Genomic DNA, 18707 nt, shown 5'->3' with positions numbered 1-18707 from the left:
GCGGCTTGAAGGATGCAAGTGGAACCCAAGAATGTTCAACAGAAGAAACACAATTTTCAATGTAACATGCAAGTTTCTATTAAAAAAAAAACAAAACCCCAAAACAAAACAAAACCCACAAAAAATCTGCCCCACAACTTTCCTGAACTGTCTTTTTATTATGTTTTCAGTGGAGAATATGGATTTTATCTGTATAATATGTTCCACAATGTAAACATTTGGTATAGCATTTCTTGGGGCTAAATCCAAACCTTTTAGTGATGCAAAGCTAACTAGCAGACATGGATTTTAGTGCAAGTATCTTTGGGGATTATTAGAATCCATCTGTGGGAAATGCAAATTAAAACTAGACTGAATAATTTTGAAAATTTAGGAAAATATATATTTTTCTTTTTTTTTATAAATTTTAAATGCCTTTTATTTTCTGTTCTCAACTAGAGTTGAGAAAACTTTTCACAACAATGTGTGTTCATTATAATAACATAAGGGAAATAGATTGGACTCTGTTTCCAATTAGGGTTGAAATGGCACGTTGCACCTAATTCTTTCATGCATTTTTAAGTGATGGAATATATTCAGAAATGATGGGAAAACTTGAAAAATAGTTATTAAGGCAATCACAGGTTTGTAACACTTTTCTTCCCCCTCTGGTAGTATCACACTTCCTGAAAGGAAAGGCTTCTTACTAGAGCAAGACAAAAAGCTCTCAAACAAACTGCCACGTGGACAAGAGCAGACACAATGCTAAATTTAATTAATTCACTAATTAAGCCAAAAGCATTTATGAGGATGGGGCAGAGAAAAGGGAGCAATGTATTTTTCTGCTCTGCTCAGATATTAGGCTGGGTCTGTATAATCATGGGCTGAAAATTTCCTGTTTGTTTTGTAATTTATATGAAAGAAGAAAGAACAGACATTTATGACAGTCTAAATAAAGCCCCTTTGTCATTGACTCTTACTTTTATTTAGAGAAGAAATATTATATACAATAAAATAAATGGCTACTGTTTCATGTGATATAAGAGAGCTGGAAAATATCCATTAAAATCCCACAGCATTTGGTGATTCATACTTGACCTTTTCCTGCAAGGATTAATTGTATCTCAAGCTCTGTGTTGCAATGACATTTTCACTAACAATGCCCTGCCTTTATTTGATGTAACAGGTTATCCTGAGCTGCTACAGCTTGGAACAGTTCAGACCTGGAAGGGCAGAAGATACAGAGACTATGAAGGTACATCTACACCTTTTTAGGAAACAGGCCCTTGGCAAACTTCACTGCTTTCCCATGGGACTCACCTGGAAGGAGATTGGGATAAAGCCCTGCAAAATAACCATGTGCTTGATAGTTGCAACAAAATCAGTGGATTGTGTGAGATTGCCAAATAATCTGTTCCCTACCTCAAATCCATTTGCCCCAGCCTCTCAGCTGAGACACTGGACCAGACTTTGAATTCAGCTCTAAATTCTAATTGTTCATGTGTCTTTGAGAAAAACCCCAGTTTTTTCCATGACCACAGGTTTAAGTCATGATATAATCTTTTATGAAAACAGGAAACTTATTCCTCAACAAACCTTAAAGAGACTGATTTATTCCCTTGCACATAAAACTCATACCAACATTGGTCTCTGAGTACATTTAATAGAGTCCCAAACCAATCCTGTCTGTGGCTGGACATGTGGGACTGTTTGAGTTTCTTTTAAAGGTGATTCAACAGGTTTTGCCTTGGTCCCAATTACAAAAATAAAATTTCAGTTAAAAATGCACATCTTTTGTTTTCATATTCGTTGGTAAAAGCACCAGCTTGTGAAACTTGGCAGAATGAGCTGTGTCAATGTTGCCATCCGTGAACATTCCATTAACAAAGAGGGAAATTACAAAAAGACACTCCCCCCAACCACAAGACCTGTTTTATAATTCAAAAAACAAGCTGCTATGAAAAGCAGGGAATTGACTTTTTTGCTGTTAAATATTTTGAAGGTAAAAAAAGTCAAGTCTAGACCTAGTTAATACAAAGATCCAAGTAAGATAAAAGAGGAGAACTAGTTCCAGAATCATCCATCCTTTGCCAACAGTTATCAGTTATTCCAAACTTCACAAATCGGAGCATTTCCACAGGAGGAAAGAAAGTTTGTAAGTCCCATGGAATGATTCTGTATATAGATATCCCTGGAAGTGTCCAAGGCCAGGTTGGACAGGGCTTGGAGCAACCTGGGCTGGTGGCAGGTGTCTCTGCCCATGGCAGGGGGTGGAACAAGATGAGTTTTAAGGTCCCTTCCAACTCTAACCATTCCATGATTCTGTAGGTATGTGCCACAGGAAAGCTGGCCTGTGATCCCCTGACAAACAGGAATTTGTGGTGTCATTGTTCAACTTTGAGGAGCTTTTTGGGAGTGCATAGAAAAAGAATAGGAGAGGGTATTACTGCCCCACACCAGGAGCTCTTTCTCCATTCATGGAATAAAACAGGCAACCTCTACTCATTCCTTGGATCTGCCTGTCATCACTCAGACCTCATTCAAGCAGGCAACAGAAACACTGGAAGAAGAAAGGGAATTTTGTAAATTATTAGTGCAAAGAGAAGGCTGAAATTTTCATTTTGTTTATCTCACTGGTTTAATTTTTGCAATGTAGGGTGGTAGGTGGAAAAATAAAAAGAGGGATAGTTGTGTTTCAATGCTAATGAGCTCATTTGCAAGGGTCTGCCAGAAACTCTGTGCTTCAGCTCGCTTTTATTAGGCATTTTGGAAGATGTCTTAGTTGCAATTGCACAAAAAGCATTGTCAGGACTTTTATATTTTCTCATTTAGAATACTATGACATTATTTGAAGAGGGTCTAGTTCTGCAGCACATAAGCCAGTATCAGTATTGTGTGATACAGCAGCAAGACTCATTTTGCAGTGTGATTACAAAACCCATCACTGTGAATTATACTGCAAGTTAAATTGGTTTCCACCTTCTGCAAAGCCAGAATATTATCTTGCACAAATAGTGTACAAATGTAGAAATAATACAAGTCCAACTTATCTGAATGATAGAGCACTGAAAACTTTCACTGCTCACTCCATCAGTACTTTCTATTTGCTGCTAATGACACGTGCTATGGCCTGAAAGCAAACTCTAACAGCAGTCAACATTCTCACTTCTTTCTCTCTTTTTTTTCTTTTTAAATTTTTTGCTAAGGACATCCTGCCACTGATAAAAGCTTCCCAAATCTGAGAAATTATTTTTTTGGGCAACCTCATTACATATAGAATTACAGATTGGTCTGGGTGGGAAGGGACTTTAAAGGTCACCAGTTGCCATGGACAGGGACACCTTCCACTATCCCAGGTTGCTCCAAGCCCTGGCCAACCTGGCCTTGGACACTTCCAGGGATGGGGCAGCCACAGCTTCTCTGCCCAACCTGTGCCAGGACTTCACTCTGTTCCTGATGAACTTTGGATGAACTTTTCACTTCTCTAGATCAGAAATGTTTTTGAATGTCTGTTGCAACACTTTTTCTGTTATTTATATCCTATTAATTAAAAAACACCATCGTTAGCTTTAGATTTTCCAACATAATTTAAAATACAGAAGCAGTCCTTTGGTATAGGTAACTCTGAGTGTTCAATCTTCCTCAGAGGAGGAACAGAGTTTGGTGAACCTTGTTATCCTGGCTGAGCTGCTCATCTCCTCTCACTGAACACCAGCTAAAAAAGAGTTCTGTGGCCTTATTGAACCTCCTTCCTAATTTAATATTCATAGATTACAGCTCAGGACAGGTGAACTGGTGGAGAGAGGAGCAGGCAAAAGAAGAGAAACACTCAAAGAGCTCCATTCAGACTGAAATTATATCCCAAGGAAATCAGCTACAGAAACAGGCTACCTGCCAAGGCTTCCTCCAGCTGGACACACCTTGGAGAATCTTCTTGAGTCCATTTATCCATTTCTAGAATTCCACACCATGCAGACTGTTAAAAACCATTGCCACACACATCTGTAGGTAGATACAACTGCACAAATGTAACATAGCTGATTTATTTTTCTCTGTATATTACAATCAGCAGATTCATCCCTGTGCAAATAGAGTTATTCCAAACAGATTACTTTGCAGCCTTTCTGCCTGTTCTCCAGGCTGAGGACTGTTACTGCTGTGCTACCACAGAGCTGATGGGCTTTGGAGTTGCCATAGTGTTAAATGTTTCTCCTGTGATCAGCAACTGCTGATTCGAATGAAAGTCTGGAGCCATTTTCTCTCCCCTATATTTCACAGTCATTTTCAAAGGCATCACAGACAAAAAGGTGTAATGATATCAGGAAAAAAATGTATTCTAATGAGCTTTCTGTGATCTGATTTCAAGGTCACACAAACAGCACGTGCTTTCTTGTTGCTGTAAAGGACAGGGCATTATGAAGGCCTTTAGTCATCCAGTTTATAATTAGTGAATGTGAACACACATTCACTTCACAGCACTTGCACATTTAAATGCCTGAGGTGAATTTTGTGTCTGTGCAAGGGCCAGGCCAAAAACTTGGACTTGCAGCTTTGCTGTGTGGGATGATTTCCTTTAGCAGTTGTGACAAACGAGCACGAGGCACAGCGAGGTGACAGCGAGCCAGGATCAATGGCACTGGGAGCAGCTTGGCACTTGGAAAAGGGTTCGAGAATTTAATGCTCAGATTTATCAGTATTAATAATTCTAATTTAATGCGCTTTCCTTGTCACTTACAATGAGTCAATCACTAATTAACTGTTGTTGAAAAAGATGAATTACCATTTTACATGCTTAAAAAGAGTGTCGCTGATACATCTAAATCTAGATGGGAAATGTAGAGCGATATGATCTAATCCCCCTAAATACTGTTGTTATCCAAAAGAATTTTATACTGATTTAGTTTCATTGTCAGAAAAGGGAGAAGTACTGGAAAACTGAATGATCAACATTTAACTCTCTAACATGTATTTGTCTAAATTTTATATTCAAATTACATGGAGTTAGTTTGTGGAATGAATCTTTTCCCTTTGGTGGAGTAGCAGTGACACAAGAAACAGCCCATGTCTATTGACAGGTCACAGATTCATTAATTTCTTTCTCCCATTTGCATTGTAGCTATTCATATTTAAAACCTGTATAGATGCCCAATTTAGAGCTCTGCCCAGCAGTAGTAACTCCCATTTCTTTTTGACTGACAATGATGAGATTTCTGTCATGCTTTGGCTCTCCTACAGTGCCAGTGATGGGATTTTTTTCCCTGGAAATCTTATTATTGAATGCGCTGTCGTGGTCTCAGATGGAACTTTCAATCAAAAAGGCAATCAAAAGGTTATCCATTTGTCATTCTTTTCTACAAAAGAGCTTTGCAAAACTCTTCAGTGTGGACTCTAACTCATAGTCAGGGCACCTTGCCCTGAACACTGATGGGACCACAGACAATACCATGATCCGTAGCTCACAGCACCTTCCTTTGCTCCCAGGGTTGGAATGGAGGTAGAAATCAGGTCAGTTTGGATCAGACCTTCCCATCTGCACAGCATTGGATCTGCCATGGCAACTCCCAACCCCCTGACACTTGGGGCAAGGGATTAGTTAGAGTGTGTTTGGCTTTTATTACACTCTGTTCCATAAATATGTTTCATTTCAGTGAAATCTTTAGAACTGCTTCTTTTCTATCTTTAGAGGACTTCACTGTTTGGCCTATTACCAAAATTACTAGATAAAGTTATTTAGAGGCAGTTTTTTAGTGTAGTATGACTTCAATCTATTGGAGACTTGATTACTTTCCATAAAATCTTTATAATACATAAAGAAGTAGGATTATTGTATTAGTTGTCCACAGACTACAATAATTAAGCCCAGCCATGCTGCAGCTAAAGCAAAGGAAATGTTTCAGTTTGAAACACAGACAAAACTGGGGGTGATGCATGAAGACTTTTTTGTTTGCAGAACAAATGTTTCAGAGGAACTTAAAGTCAGGGGTTTGTTTTTACTGACAATATTTTAACAAAAGACCTGTGAGAGTATTTCTCAGCAAAGCACAGTGAATTAGACACTCACAGGCTGCTGCATATCTAATTCTGCAAACACTGTCAAAAGTTGTTTCAAATATTATCCTTTTTTAATTATTATTATTTTGACTGTATTCAATTACTGAATAAATTTTGAAGAAACTACATTCCTCAAAAACCTATAAAATTATCCAGGCAGATTCACTTCTGCAGTGCACAGGTAAACCTGAAAGAAAAGCAACAACAAGAGAAGTATTTATAAAAATATATTTCACAAAGTAGGAAACAATACAGGAGTTTCTCTGAATACAATACATGGAGTAAATAAACAAACAATAATATAGCTCCAAAACAAAGTAGAAAATTAAAATGATTTGCATGTAATACGTAGTTTTCTTATACAATTGCTACTTCTAAATGGCAAGTTTGCATTACAAATTGAGTATGCTTGCAGCTTCTAGTGTTCTTTCTCTGTGTGCAAGAGCCCTGGTGCATCACTATGAATATTATAGAAAAAAATGCTAATAACAGAAGCAATAAAATTATGTACACACTGGTTCCTGCTCTAATACAGTGGAGAACTATAAGCATTTTTTTAACTGTACTGTGTTATGTGTGGATTTCTAAAAGTCTATAGTTTAAATATTCACATGAACCAGTTTACTTCCAGCTGTTTGTGCTTGTATTAAAAACACCAGGTACTAGATTTATGAAGATATAAAACTGTCAAAAGTTTTCTCTGGGAAAGTTTAATTCCTGCCAGCATTCTCTTAAAATTCGTCTACTGCAAATGGATAGGGAACTGCCTAAACCTGCAACAATTTGTCATTTTTCTTTTCAAAATGTACATGTAATAAACATTCATTATATATAGGAAAAAAAATCTAACTGATATAATTTAGTTTTTTTCATAATCTTACTCTATAGATTATCAGTCTTGATAAATAAAAGCAGTAATGGACATCAATAAAATATTTATTTCAAAGATTAAACAAATAAATTTGATCTTTAGCAATAAAATCATCAATTCTTTCATTTATGTAAGTCCATCCCATTTCACAGTTTTTTCTTTCAGAAGATGAAGCACAGGATTGATCGTCCTTCTACTAAAAAAGATCCTTTTGGAAAGCAAGGTCTTGCAGCCCTGCCTTTGAATCTCTACACATTAGTAGAATTTACTACCCATCACTGGAATGGATTAAGAACATGTGAATATTTTAAGGCTTGACACAATATTTAAAGATGATACTCAGTCTGTGGTTACGTGGCCAACAATTACTGTATGTACAACGGATGGTCACTGCACAGTAGGAGCCAGTAGGAATTGGCAATGCTCTTTCTGCTCAGCATTGCTAAGAAGACCAAGATATTGCTTTGAACATTTCTGTGGCGGGATCTTTGTTGGCAATGCAGAAACAAACCCTTTGCTTTACACATACTGGCAGGAGCTACTGTTCAACAGCAAAATCCCTGCAAGTCCATTTTCTAAGAGAGCACCAATTTCTTTTTGTTCTTTTCAATTCACTGAAGATAATCAAAGATCCAAATCTCCATCTTCAGAGTGGTCAAGTGAATATCAAATATCCAAAGACTTCTAGACACTCCACATACTTTACTTCACACTCCACAAGACTTAACCTCCTAACATATACTTTTTTTTTTTGGTTCAACATTACAATGTAGTTGATTTTATAGATGACTGGCGCTAAACTTGCCTCTAAAACAAAAAGCCACATTAGTTTTAACTAACAACAGTGGCCCTAGAATATTACATGATCATTAAGTCAACGGGGAAGAAGTTTGTAATCCACTGTCAAGTTTCTTTGTCACTTTCTCCAACTGAGTAAAGTTCTCCAAGTCTTTTAAAGCGAGGACCCCATTCACTGAGGTAGTCAAAATTCTGGTCTGAGTCTGATGTAGAGGACTCCAACGAGCTCAGGGAACCAGCCGCTGACCCCTTTCCTTCATAGCCATAAATCTGGATAGAGTCATATGGTGGAGCTGTGGGATCATTATCAGCTTCGTGAAGCCTCACATTAATGAATTCATCAACATCAACACCATTAGGAACAGGTGCAAGACCCTGCCTGGGCATAAATTGAAGATCAGGCTTAATATCCTTACGAGGCAAAAATCCATTTATTCCATCTGGATTCTGCAAAGTTGCAATGTCAAATGCTTCTGTGTCTTCCTCTCCACCTCCTTCATCATCATAGCGAATAATGTTTTCCCTCACATCTTCATCATCTTTGATGATCAGGGGCTCATTCTTATGTCTTCTCAGTGTTACAAACAGCACCACAATGACTGCAAAGAAAACATCACAAGCTGGTTAGGTAAAAAATTGCCAATCTAAACACTGCATGGTAAATGCAGTTGTGGAAAGTGATAGGTTGTTTTTCATGAAATTGAGAGTCATAAGGGTGAAAAGCTGAAAGACCTATAAATATCAACCCCATTCACGTGATGGAAATTTGGTCAGAAGCTCTGGTTAGTCCTCAAGATTTTTGTTATCAGCTCATATTTACGTCTGAAGCTTAATTTTAAATAAGCAGTAAGATTTCACATACTTCCAGTTTTGAGCCTCAAATTTAGAAAACAGCTTTTTCTTCTGGAAAGGAAGTCAAGCTATCATTACTCACTGAACACAGTCTATAAGGATCTACATTACGGATGGTGTTTTCCAAAACTAGGGGGTGTTTTTCTGAGAATACAGTCCTAATGCCAGAAGGAAATTGGTGTCTTTTTTTACCTGTTGCAAGAGACTTACATTATATAACTGGAAAGAAAATAAGACAATGAGGGAGACTGAAAGAGCTTAGCTCAATTTCAGACTTGTGGATAGATGCATAAAAAACTCTAAATGGGTGGCACTGTTGTTTTTGCGGCTTAATGTTGAAATCTCTGTTACTGATGTAAATCTCAGTTACAAAGTGAAGCTGTGAAGTGCAGAAATAGGCCTTTTCCTTCACTGTTCTCTCCCCTGCTTGTTGTTGTATGCAAATTTTCTATGTTTTATTAAAATATACCATGCTGGTTATCTTGTAAAGCTGTAGTGTCTCTTGTGCCATTACAAATCTGGAATAAACTCATAATGGAAATATATAAATACAAATATATATAATAGAAAGCTCTAAAGCTGTTAGAAAACATCCAATGGAGGGTTATGAAGATGGTGAAGGGTCTGGAGGAGCCACACAAGATGCAGCTGAGGGCACTTGGCTTGTTCAGCTTGAGCAGAGGACACTGAGGGCAGAGCTCAGCAGGGTCTGCAGCTCCTCACAAGGGGCAGCTCTGTCTCTGCTCTATGTGAGCAGGGACAGGACCTGAGGAACATCTGGATCTGTGACAGGGTAGGGTTAGATTGGATCTCAGGGACAGCCTCTTCCCCCAGAGGGTGGTGGGCACTGACCAGGCTCCCCAGGGCAATGGGCACAGCTCCAAGGCTGCCAGAGCTCCAGGAGAATTTAGACAAGGCTGTCGGGGGGGGATCTTTAGGGTGTCTGTGCAGGGCCAGGAGCTGGACTGGATGGTCCTTGTGGGTCCCTTCCAACTCTGGATATTCTGTGATTCTGTGATTCAAGCAAGTTTTAGAACAGATCCCTTTTCCATCATGTGTAGCATATACAGTGATCACCTTGGTACTAAACACCCTGCTCTGATTTTTGGTTTCCCATTCCATACCTGTTTATTATGTAACTCGTATGTAAGACTATTTCAGACTGGGACTTGGCTTTGTGTGTTCAGCTCTCAGGACAGGAGGGACACAATCCTGACAGCATCTCAGTACTGCTGCACCTTGCCCTGGGCCAGACTGTCAGTCCTTCCCTGAGACCTCTGTGCTCCCCCATGGCCACCCAGGCAGCAGAGTAGGCAGCAGGAATACCTACCCAGCAGCAGAATGATGCAGGCCAGGATGGCAATGAGGGCGCCCATGCTGAGCCCGATGGGAAGCACATAGGCCTCCACATTGCAGGACTGCACGATGCCATCGCTGCTGCAGCCACAGACACGGATGGTGAGGGTGCTGGTGCTGCTCATGGGCGGGTTCCCGCTGTCGCTGATGATGATTGGCAGCAGATAAACCTCTTGCTTCTGCCGGCTGAACCCGCTGTGCTTCGCCAGGATGCTCAGGGTATTGTCTGGGCAAGGCAAAAGGGGCAACGTTTCACCACAGAGAGGAACTGCCAACCCCACACCACACAGAACTGTCAACCCCACACCATACAGAAGAGATGCCAACCCCACAACTTTTCCTTATTATGTTCAGGAAAACCCTACACAAACACTTCATGATCTCCTCGTACCAGCAGCACATGACACAGACATCCCTCCCCTTTCTGTCCATGCCCTGAAGAAGTGCAACATATGCATTTTGTTGTGCCCTCTGCTATGATCATGAGGCAATCCCTTGCTTTCTCCTTTGCATCTAACCCTGCAGATATCTCCCTTCATGGTTCACCACTGTTTTTCAAGTGATACAGTCAGAAAAATTCACACAGTAAAGCAAGAAAGAAATGAGATGTTAAAGCAACCCAGACTTAAAGCACATTCATCAATTAAACCAAATGTTCCCTTCATTACAGTCACAAATTGAACAATATTTTCCGCTACTATAAAAGACTCTTTTTTTAATCATAAAGACAAAAGAAAAGCTAAATGCATTAAAAGTTGTTGGCCTAATTTTCAGCAACTTAAACATTTATTGGGCCTCAATGACGAAAATAGAGCAAACCAAACCAGAATGTATCTCCTGTGGAGGCAGCTGGAGGAAATGAGTCTAGGACATTCTTACCTCTGCACACATATGCAGAAACTTAATTTTAGAAACATATAGAGGCATCTGACTGCATGGCATCCTACCCAGACACAGAGTCACACAGTTAAATGTCTCACAGTCACTCAGTTCACCATCAAAAAGAATACAAGCTGCTTTTACTCAGGATAATCATATAGATTCTGTTGTGTATAGTTGTGAAAATTAGAGATTGTAGTCAGTTAACAACACACTATTATTGAATATCAGTGATCTTCTACATGTCAGAATGTTCAGGTCTAAACCATGACTATTAAGCACATCCAATAGAGAAAAAACTGATTTACATACTTATATACTCACTTTAAGTTTTAACTGTTTTATTCTGAAGAGTAAAAAAATAATTTGATTCTATGAATTATATACTATGGGAGTGTGTGTGGGTTTGCCCTAGTTTGCGTTTTGTGTTAAATAAAAAGATATTTTGCTTAATCAAAAGATTCTGAGGCACACAGAGCAGGAATGTGTATGTGTGTTACTACAGGATCCAATGACAATTTTAAAATAAAGCTGCACTGGGAGAAGGAATTAAGGTTGATTTTCCTGATGCATCATGAACCAAAGTAAGACTCTTGATATTTAATTACATAAAATGGGCACATGCAATGCTAAATGGCATTCCATGGCAGGAAAGAAATTGCTGGGAGTTATGTGGCAGTCATAAGACAGGGAAGACTTGGAAGACAGGCAGTGGTCATATGACAACTACAGCAAAGACCCAACTCTTGAGCTGAAACCCAAATTAGGTACCTGAAACACAAGAAAATATGTGTTTGCATATACATATGGTGACTGTAAGAAAGCATTGGATCTCCTTTGACCTTGCTACTGATCATGAAGCAAATACTGTAAAGACATTTTTCCCATAAAAAAACTTAACATGAAGTAGGCATATCAATAAAGAATAAAGATACTGACTACAGTGATTACAGAATGGAATATTACTAAATTTTATCATGGCCTCAACCTATATCAAGATATCAATCAGTAGATAACTTCTATAGTTAATCCATTACTATCATGAAACAAAGAGGAAGATTAAGGGTTGGACTTGATGGTCTCAGAGGTCTTTTCCAACCCAATCGATTCTATGGTTCTATGATTATTTGGTATTCAAGCACATGGATAATTGCCTCATACAGAACAGAGAAGTCTTGTTTTCCCAGTCAGTGAGTAAGAAACTGAAGCCAAGTAAGCCCCTTGTGTAGATCAGGACCTCTGATTTTGCTGTATATGATCAGAGGATGGAGCAGCTCTGCTGGGAGGAAAGATTGAGAGAGCTGGGATTGTTCAGCCTGGAGAAGAGAAATGTTGGGGTGACCTCATTGTGGCCTTGCAGAGCCTGAAGGAGCTGCAAGAAAGATGGAGAGAGACCATTGACAAAGGCCTGGAGGGACATGACAAGGGGAATGGCTTCACACTGGCAGAGGGCAGGGTTAGATGGGATACTGGGAAGGAATCCTTCCCTGTGAGGGTGGACAGGCCCTGGCACAGGGTGCCCAGAGAAGCTGTGGCTGCCCCATCCCTGGAAGTGTCCAAGGCCAGATTGGACAGAACTTGGAGCAACCTGAACTATGGAAGGTGTCCCTGCCCATGGCAGGGGGTGGAATAAGATGGTCTTTAAGGTCCCTTCCAACCCAAGCATTCTATGATTCTCTAATCCTTCCACAGCAGAAACACCTTCTGCAACTTGGAGAGTTTCTTTTTATAATTCATATTGCTTATGATATATTACAGATGTAACCATTGCATACATTTAGAGTGTATAACACATGAAGATCGATCTAAAAATTAACCACTTCATAAAGCAGAACAAACACAGTCACTTTGCAGAACAAAAGGTATTCCTAACAATCATTTTTTTCCCAGGAATCCTGAGTTTTTATCTCTTCAAGTTGGAAACAGTCACATCAAAACTGATGGCACCCTAGACCTAAATAAATAGTCTAGTCCTTTCTTTTGCCCTTTTCTAAAATTAAAGGAAGCATATGTGTTTACTGAAGATAAATTTCAGGTATAAGCTCTTAAGAATTCTGACAACTCAAATAGGGCTAAACTCCCTGAAGACACCCACAGTCACATGTGCCACTGTGATACAGTGGAAAAGTCAAGTATGTTTTAAGTCAACAATTAGCAGACATTTAGAAGTGAGCAAAACCTGCACATTTGAGAATTAAACCACTTCCAATGTCACAGTTGTTCTTTGGCTGAACTGCAGGGAACAAGGGAAAGGTTATGTTGGGGAAATAATCCTGTAGCTTGTTTTTTCTGAGTATGGGTGTGTATGGCTTTACTAAAGTAAGAATCATAAATGCACCTATTGTGATGTGTAAAAGGTAGTACTGTTTTTATCTGATAGCATTATTTTCCTCCTTGGCACCCTTCCCTATTTTCAAACACTGCAAAATAAATATATCTGTCCACAGACTTACTCCTGCAAAATTAAAAATATCTCAGCATAAATTGCATCATTAATACTTTTACTTCTCAAAGATGAAAAAGAACTATGTGTGGTGCTCAATTTCCAGCTCTTACTGTCTTTGAGACAAATCCAACTTAGAAGTGTCACATCTGTAGTCATTTATTCAGAACTCCAGAGACTTTTACAGTTACATTACACAGGGACTTCCTGTGCTCTGAAATCTGTACTGATACAGCCTGTTCCTTCCTAGGAACCTGCTACAGTCCTTCTCTGTCCAAGCTGGAGGAAAGGATTGCTATGCTGAGCCCCAGCAGCCCTGCACTTTACAGATATGCAAACGAGGGAAGGCACCTGCTTTAGGAAGAAACAATAAGAGAAGCTGTGCTTGGTGGTGACAGCTTCAGATCCCTTCCATCCTTCTGACACCCTCTCTGCAATCCTGCCTGGCACAGAACGTTCTATTAAGCCAGAATCAGAGAGTAAAACTAAGTGAAAAAGGAAGTATGTACTCTAAAGAGACAAATAGGAGGGGGCAGAAAAAATGAGAGGAAGGAGAGGTGGAGAAAATATGCCCATCAGTGCCAATTAGTGAAGCTATACAGTGTGCAAGAAACCACCTGATACCAGTAATGGTTATAAATTTCAGTTCAAAAGAAATGAGATAAAGTAAAAGATATGCAAGATATTTGGGACAGTTGGCTGAAATATTTAAGTGAAAAAGAAGTTGTGATGGCTGAACAATCAGTACTATTCAGAAGAGATGCAAAACAAGGAAGAGAATAACCTTTCTTTTCTTACAGATGCCTTGCTTGGTTGGATTTTTTGGTTTGTTTCTTGGTATGGGGATTTTGTTGTTTGTGGGGTTTTTGCTTGTTTTTGGTTTTTTGGGGTTTTTTTTTTGTTGGTTTGGTTTTTTTGTTGTTTTTTTTTTTTGTTGTTGTTGTTGTTTTTTTTAATCTGCTGTGTTTCACTAAAGATGAATAGTTGTGCCTGGAAACTAAAAAGTAATTAGAAGCAGTCAATAGAAGAAGCAAAATGAAATGACCAAATTGTTTTGCCAATGGATACAAGTCCTCCATTTGCCTCAGTAATTTTGTTTAGCAACAAATTCCTTCCCCTTCATTGCTATGTCCTGAAATAAATATACCTTGGTGCTGCTGGAGATGTGGCTTGAGTGAAGAACAATGACTCTCTAATTGACATTTTAGTTGGTTCCTAGAACCTGAAACTAAGTCCTACCAGCTGATAAGCAATAAACTTAATTTATCTGATTTGCTTTCTCCTCTCTGTGGACATTCCCCTTACTGGTAGCTGAGAAAACAGCAGGAATCTCCTCCAGGAACAACCTCCAGCACTGCTGCATGAATTAACTTGGCAGCAGGTGCTCAGCAGGAGAGGGGACAGTGGCTTTCCACTCATCTTTCCAATTAACCCACTGATCCTTCATTATAGTGCTGTTCAGGCTATTTATTTATTCATGTTACTTTTAGCAAAACAAGGAAAATTACATGCAGAAAAAAACCCCAAACCTCTCGGTTAATAAAGCTCTGAGGCAACCTGCCACAGGCAAAGAGACACTAAGTGTTCACCTCCAGTCACTGAGGTGTGTGAGGAGGTCCTTTGAGGTTCTCCATGAAAATGAGTCTCCCTGAATTGCTTTATGAGAGGAAGGGGCTGAAGAAGGTTGTGGAAATGTCGGAATCCTGTGAAATGCCTTCTCACAGGTGATGTTGCAACTACCCAAGATGGACAAGCAGCTCTATCTGTCCTGCAGGCTTCAGGAGTGGTGTCAGAAAAGTCATCTCAATAACTCTCTTAGCATCAGTGTCAGGTCAGAGTGACAGCTCCAGGAATGCACAACTACAGATCTAGAGCTCATTTTTACCCTTTTCAAACCCAAACCCAAATCAGTTACTCAGTTCCCTGTCTGACTCTCAGTTTCTGAAGTTTACAAGAAGCTTTTTGAAGCAACCATGCAAGAGACTGTTTGGGGAATATCTCCCTCACAGCTGGAACAAAGACTAAGATGCACAAGGTCTTTATAAGATGTCCAGTGTGATTTCTAGACAGATAGATTGAACAACCACAACTATCACAGGGCCAAGTGCTTCCTGCAGATTCCCCAATAGTTCTGAAGACTCACAGATCTCTTTTGAGGCTCCCGGATTAAAAATTTTGAGAAAATAAAAAATGCAATAATTTTCATACAAAGCTGCTTCTAGATTTTTTTGACATGAGGGACTTTGATGGCATCGACATCAACTGGGATGTGAAATTAGCAGGTAGGAGTCAACTTCTTCCCCTCCCACTCTGTACAAGAATGCATGTTGCAATTTTAAGTCAGACATAAGATAACAGAACAAAAGTAAAAATCAGAAGCAGTCAGTTTGCATCCCAGTGTCATTTTCTCTGCACACATCATAGCAATTCTTTAATTCCCTCGTGGTCTCTAATATCTGCAGATCAGTGGACTTCCCTGCTGGGTAACCTTACACCTACATAACCCTTTCTGTCTTTCTTTTTCTATCCCTTTTATAACGTTCTCAGAAAGATCAAATAATTACTGGTATTAAGGACTTTGTGGTAGAAGTTGTTATCTATGCTGGATATATTACTTATGAGAACAAATTTTAATTGGAAACTTTACAGCTGGAAACTCTATAACCACAGAAATACATGTTTTTTCATGTTTATAAGAGTTGTCTTTTTGTGTACATTTTGTAACCAAAAACAGATTCTCTGTAAAACAGAGTCCTTTGACAAAAGTAGAGGAGCATAAGGAATATCCTTGTGACACTCTCTCCTGTTTTGATAATGAAAAGACAAGGACAGCTCCTTCACTTCCTCTCTTAGTTCATAAGTGGCATCTATTCTTACATAAAAAAACAAAACAAAAAAGCCCAAACCAAACAAAAAAACCCAAACCAAAACCAAACCAAAAACCAAACAAACTTGAAATAAGTGAGCAATTAAGTTATTATCATCAAGGTTTCAGTGGAAACTACCAAAATACAGGTAGAGAAACAGGACATATGAGATTAGAAGAAATGTTGGCTCTCTAACATTTAGCAATTTGCAAATGCACTTGAAGAAAACATTTAAGAGACTGCTAAGCAAGATACCATTTCAGCTCCTTACACAGCCATTGATTCATGCACCTTCCTTCTGCACCAGTTACTTTTCACTGCTGGAGACTTTACAATGTCAAACACAGATTTTTAAAAGACTGTAGTAATACTGCTATTTCTGTTTTTCTTTATGACAGAGAAATAGTGGAGTACAGGGATGATTCCAATCCCCATTTTAGATCTGGGAACCAACAAAGTTGTCAAAATACAGAGATCTCTCAAAAAGTCTCTCTGTGCACTCCATGAGCTCTAAGCCATACCTTAACCATTATTCTTTTTCATGTTTTCTCAACAGGACTTACCATTCTCTGAAAAGATTTGCAAATACCACATATTTAGGTTGGTAGGATTGCACTGCAGAAACAAAGCAAATGAATTCAGCCCCAACAAGTCACTGCCCTTAGTCCCACATCTCTGTCAACTCAACTGTTTGCAAATCTCTTGTTTTCATTTTTGTAATTACAAAATCCCTGGGAAAGAACAGCCAGGAGCTGCTTCCTCTTCCAAAGACACAAGAACCAGGAGTGGCAGCTGGAATCACACCCTCATCCATGGTCACCTTGTAAGAGAACTCTGTTGACACGCAGGCCCTGAACTGGAAAAAAACCTGGATTCATGTCTTTGAGGCTTCACTGTAGTACAAGTGGAAGCTTCACTTTCCTGCTTCCAAGAGGATGCTGTTAAAATGCTTTAGGAGAAACACTCTTAAGACAGGGGGGTTTTCTTTCATTTCTGCCTTAGGCTAAAACACTCTTTAAAGGAATACTTGACTAAAACGGAACAATTGTGAGTTTGTATGTTATAAATTTGTCAGTCGTTAGTAGCTGAAAAAAATATATTTCTTCATTAGTATTACTATAACAATTTTGTTTCATGATTTAACCTGTTATTTTCAACATGGTGTGTTTATGCACACCAAATACATTTTATGGGAACTTATACATGTATGTATGTTTATATATATATATATATATATATATACATAGACATAGGTGCGTCATGTGTAATATTTTATATATGTATTAGGCCTTCCTTGATAATTATATCAACAAAATTCTCTTGACCAGCAGTTTACAAGAAAAATGACCCTTAGCCTAATTTGTATGGTAATGGCAAAAATGTTCAAGAGCAAGGCTTATAAAATAATCTGAAAATAAAAAGAGGCCGTTTTTATAGTATATTTTTCTGATTTATGATGGCCAAACCATATGGGCACTGAAGCATTCACAGGTATTTCAAACTGACCTGCTTTTCATGAATGTCAAAAATTTGTGATGTCTTCAGAAAAGCAGATTGATGACTGCTATCAAATTTGATAGCAGACATCAGGTTCAAAAGAAAAAAGTTTTTGTGCTATAAAATTTCAGCTGACTGATCAAACTGTCTCTCCTGCACCATAACAAGTTGCATGTCATGCTGGCATCCTTAATGGCCATTCACAAAACATTCCTATGATAAATTATAATGTTCAATTTTTTTCCAAAAGACCTGGACTTTTTGTAATACCTTAAAACAACAAAAAGAGCACAGGGGGAAAAAAACTATTTAATGGGAGAAAATGTAGTAGTAGAAGAATAATTGGAGAATATCACATATTTTGTATCTGATTATTTTATTTCTCTTTACCAGTTGGCCTAACTAATAACAGCTTATGCCAGAACTGAAAGGCTGAATCAACTAATGAATAAAAAAACATAAACACATTTCCATGTATTCCTTTGCAGAAACAAAAAGCACTGCTGGGAATTTTGAATCATGAGCAAAGTAATGTTTAATCATGTATACAACATTCTCATATGTTAAAATTTCTTGGAAAGGGGAATAATTATGTTAGTACTACTGTGTGATACAGAACTCGTAGTAAATAAATTCTTGAAAGAAGTTGAGAAAAAACCCCAACAAACCAGACAAATTAACAGGAAAGTGATGATGAATGAGCATTTCCTCCTACCTTTTCCTTTGAAAAATGTGAACTTTAGATAATAGTCTGTATAATTTCTAGTTCTATTCCTTTGGAAAAGTCTGAACTTTAGATAATTGTCTCTTAAGTATTCTAAAACTTTCCTTTGACCTTTAGGCCTGCAGAGCTATAATCAAACATAACTATATGGTCACTTGCAGTCTGGCAGTAACTCTTGTATTTTGTACCTTGATTTTTTAACTCATTGAAGAAAGGATAGAAAATTCCTGCTGAAGAAATAATGATGTAGAAGCAAGCATTGAGTCTGAACTAATACTTGTTTTATTGTTAACGGGATAGAGAAATAATTAGGACATGATACCTCCCTCTCTTTTTAATTTCCAGACTTACATGGCAAGTCAAGCCAGGAGCCTTTGGGCTCTGGCTCTG

At 38.5% G+C, this 18707-nt stretch overlaps 1 protein-coding gene across 3 annotated transcripts in view; it reads right to left on the bottom strand.

Moving 5' to 3' along the window:
• Positions 1 to 6250: 6250 nt before the first annotated feature.
• Positions 6251 to 18707, bottom strand: part of CDH8 (cadherin 8) — a 137186-nt gene continuing 124729 nt past the window's right edge. For all 3 annotated transcript variants that reach the window (XM_071567483.1, XM_071567480.1, XM_071567481.1), the window contains 2 exons: positions 9882 to 10133; positions 6251 to 8298 (listed from right to left, as the gene is read on the bottom strand). In XM_071567483.1, the coding sequence (XP_071423584.1) occupies positions 7805 to 8298; positions 9882 to 10133 (746 nt within the window). In that variant the 3' untranslated portion in view covers positions 6251 to 7804. The remainder of the gene's footprint in view (positions 8299 to 9881; positions 10134 to 18707) is intronic.

Source organism: Pithys albifrons, chromosome 12, assembly GCF_047495875.1.
Source record: "Pithys albifrons albifrons isolate INPA30051 chromosome 12, PitAlb_v1, whole genome shotgun sequence".
NCBI lineage: Eukaryota > Metazoa > Chordata > Aves > Passeriformes > Thamnophilidae > Pithys > Pithys albifrons.
This window is presented reverse-complemented; position numbering and strand designations above follow the sequence as displayed.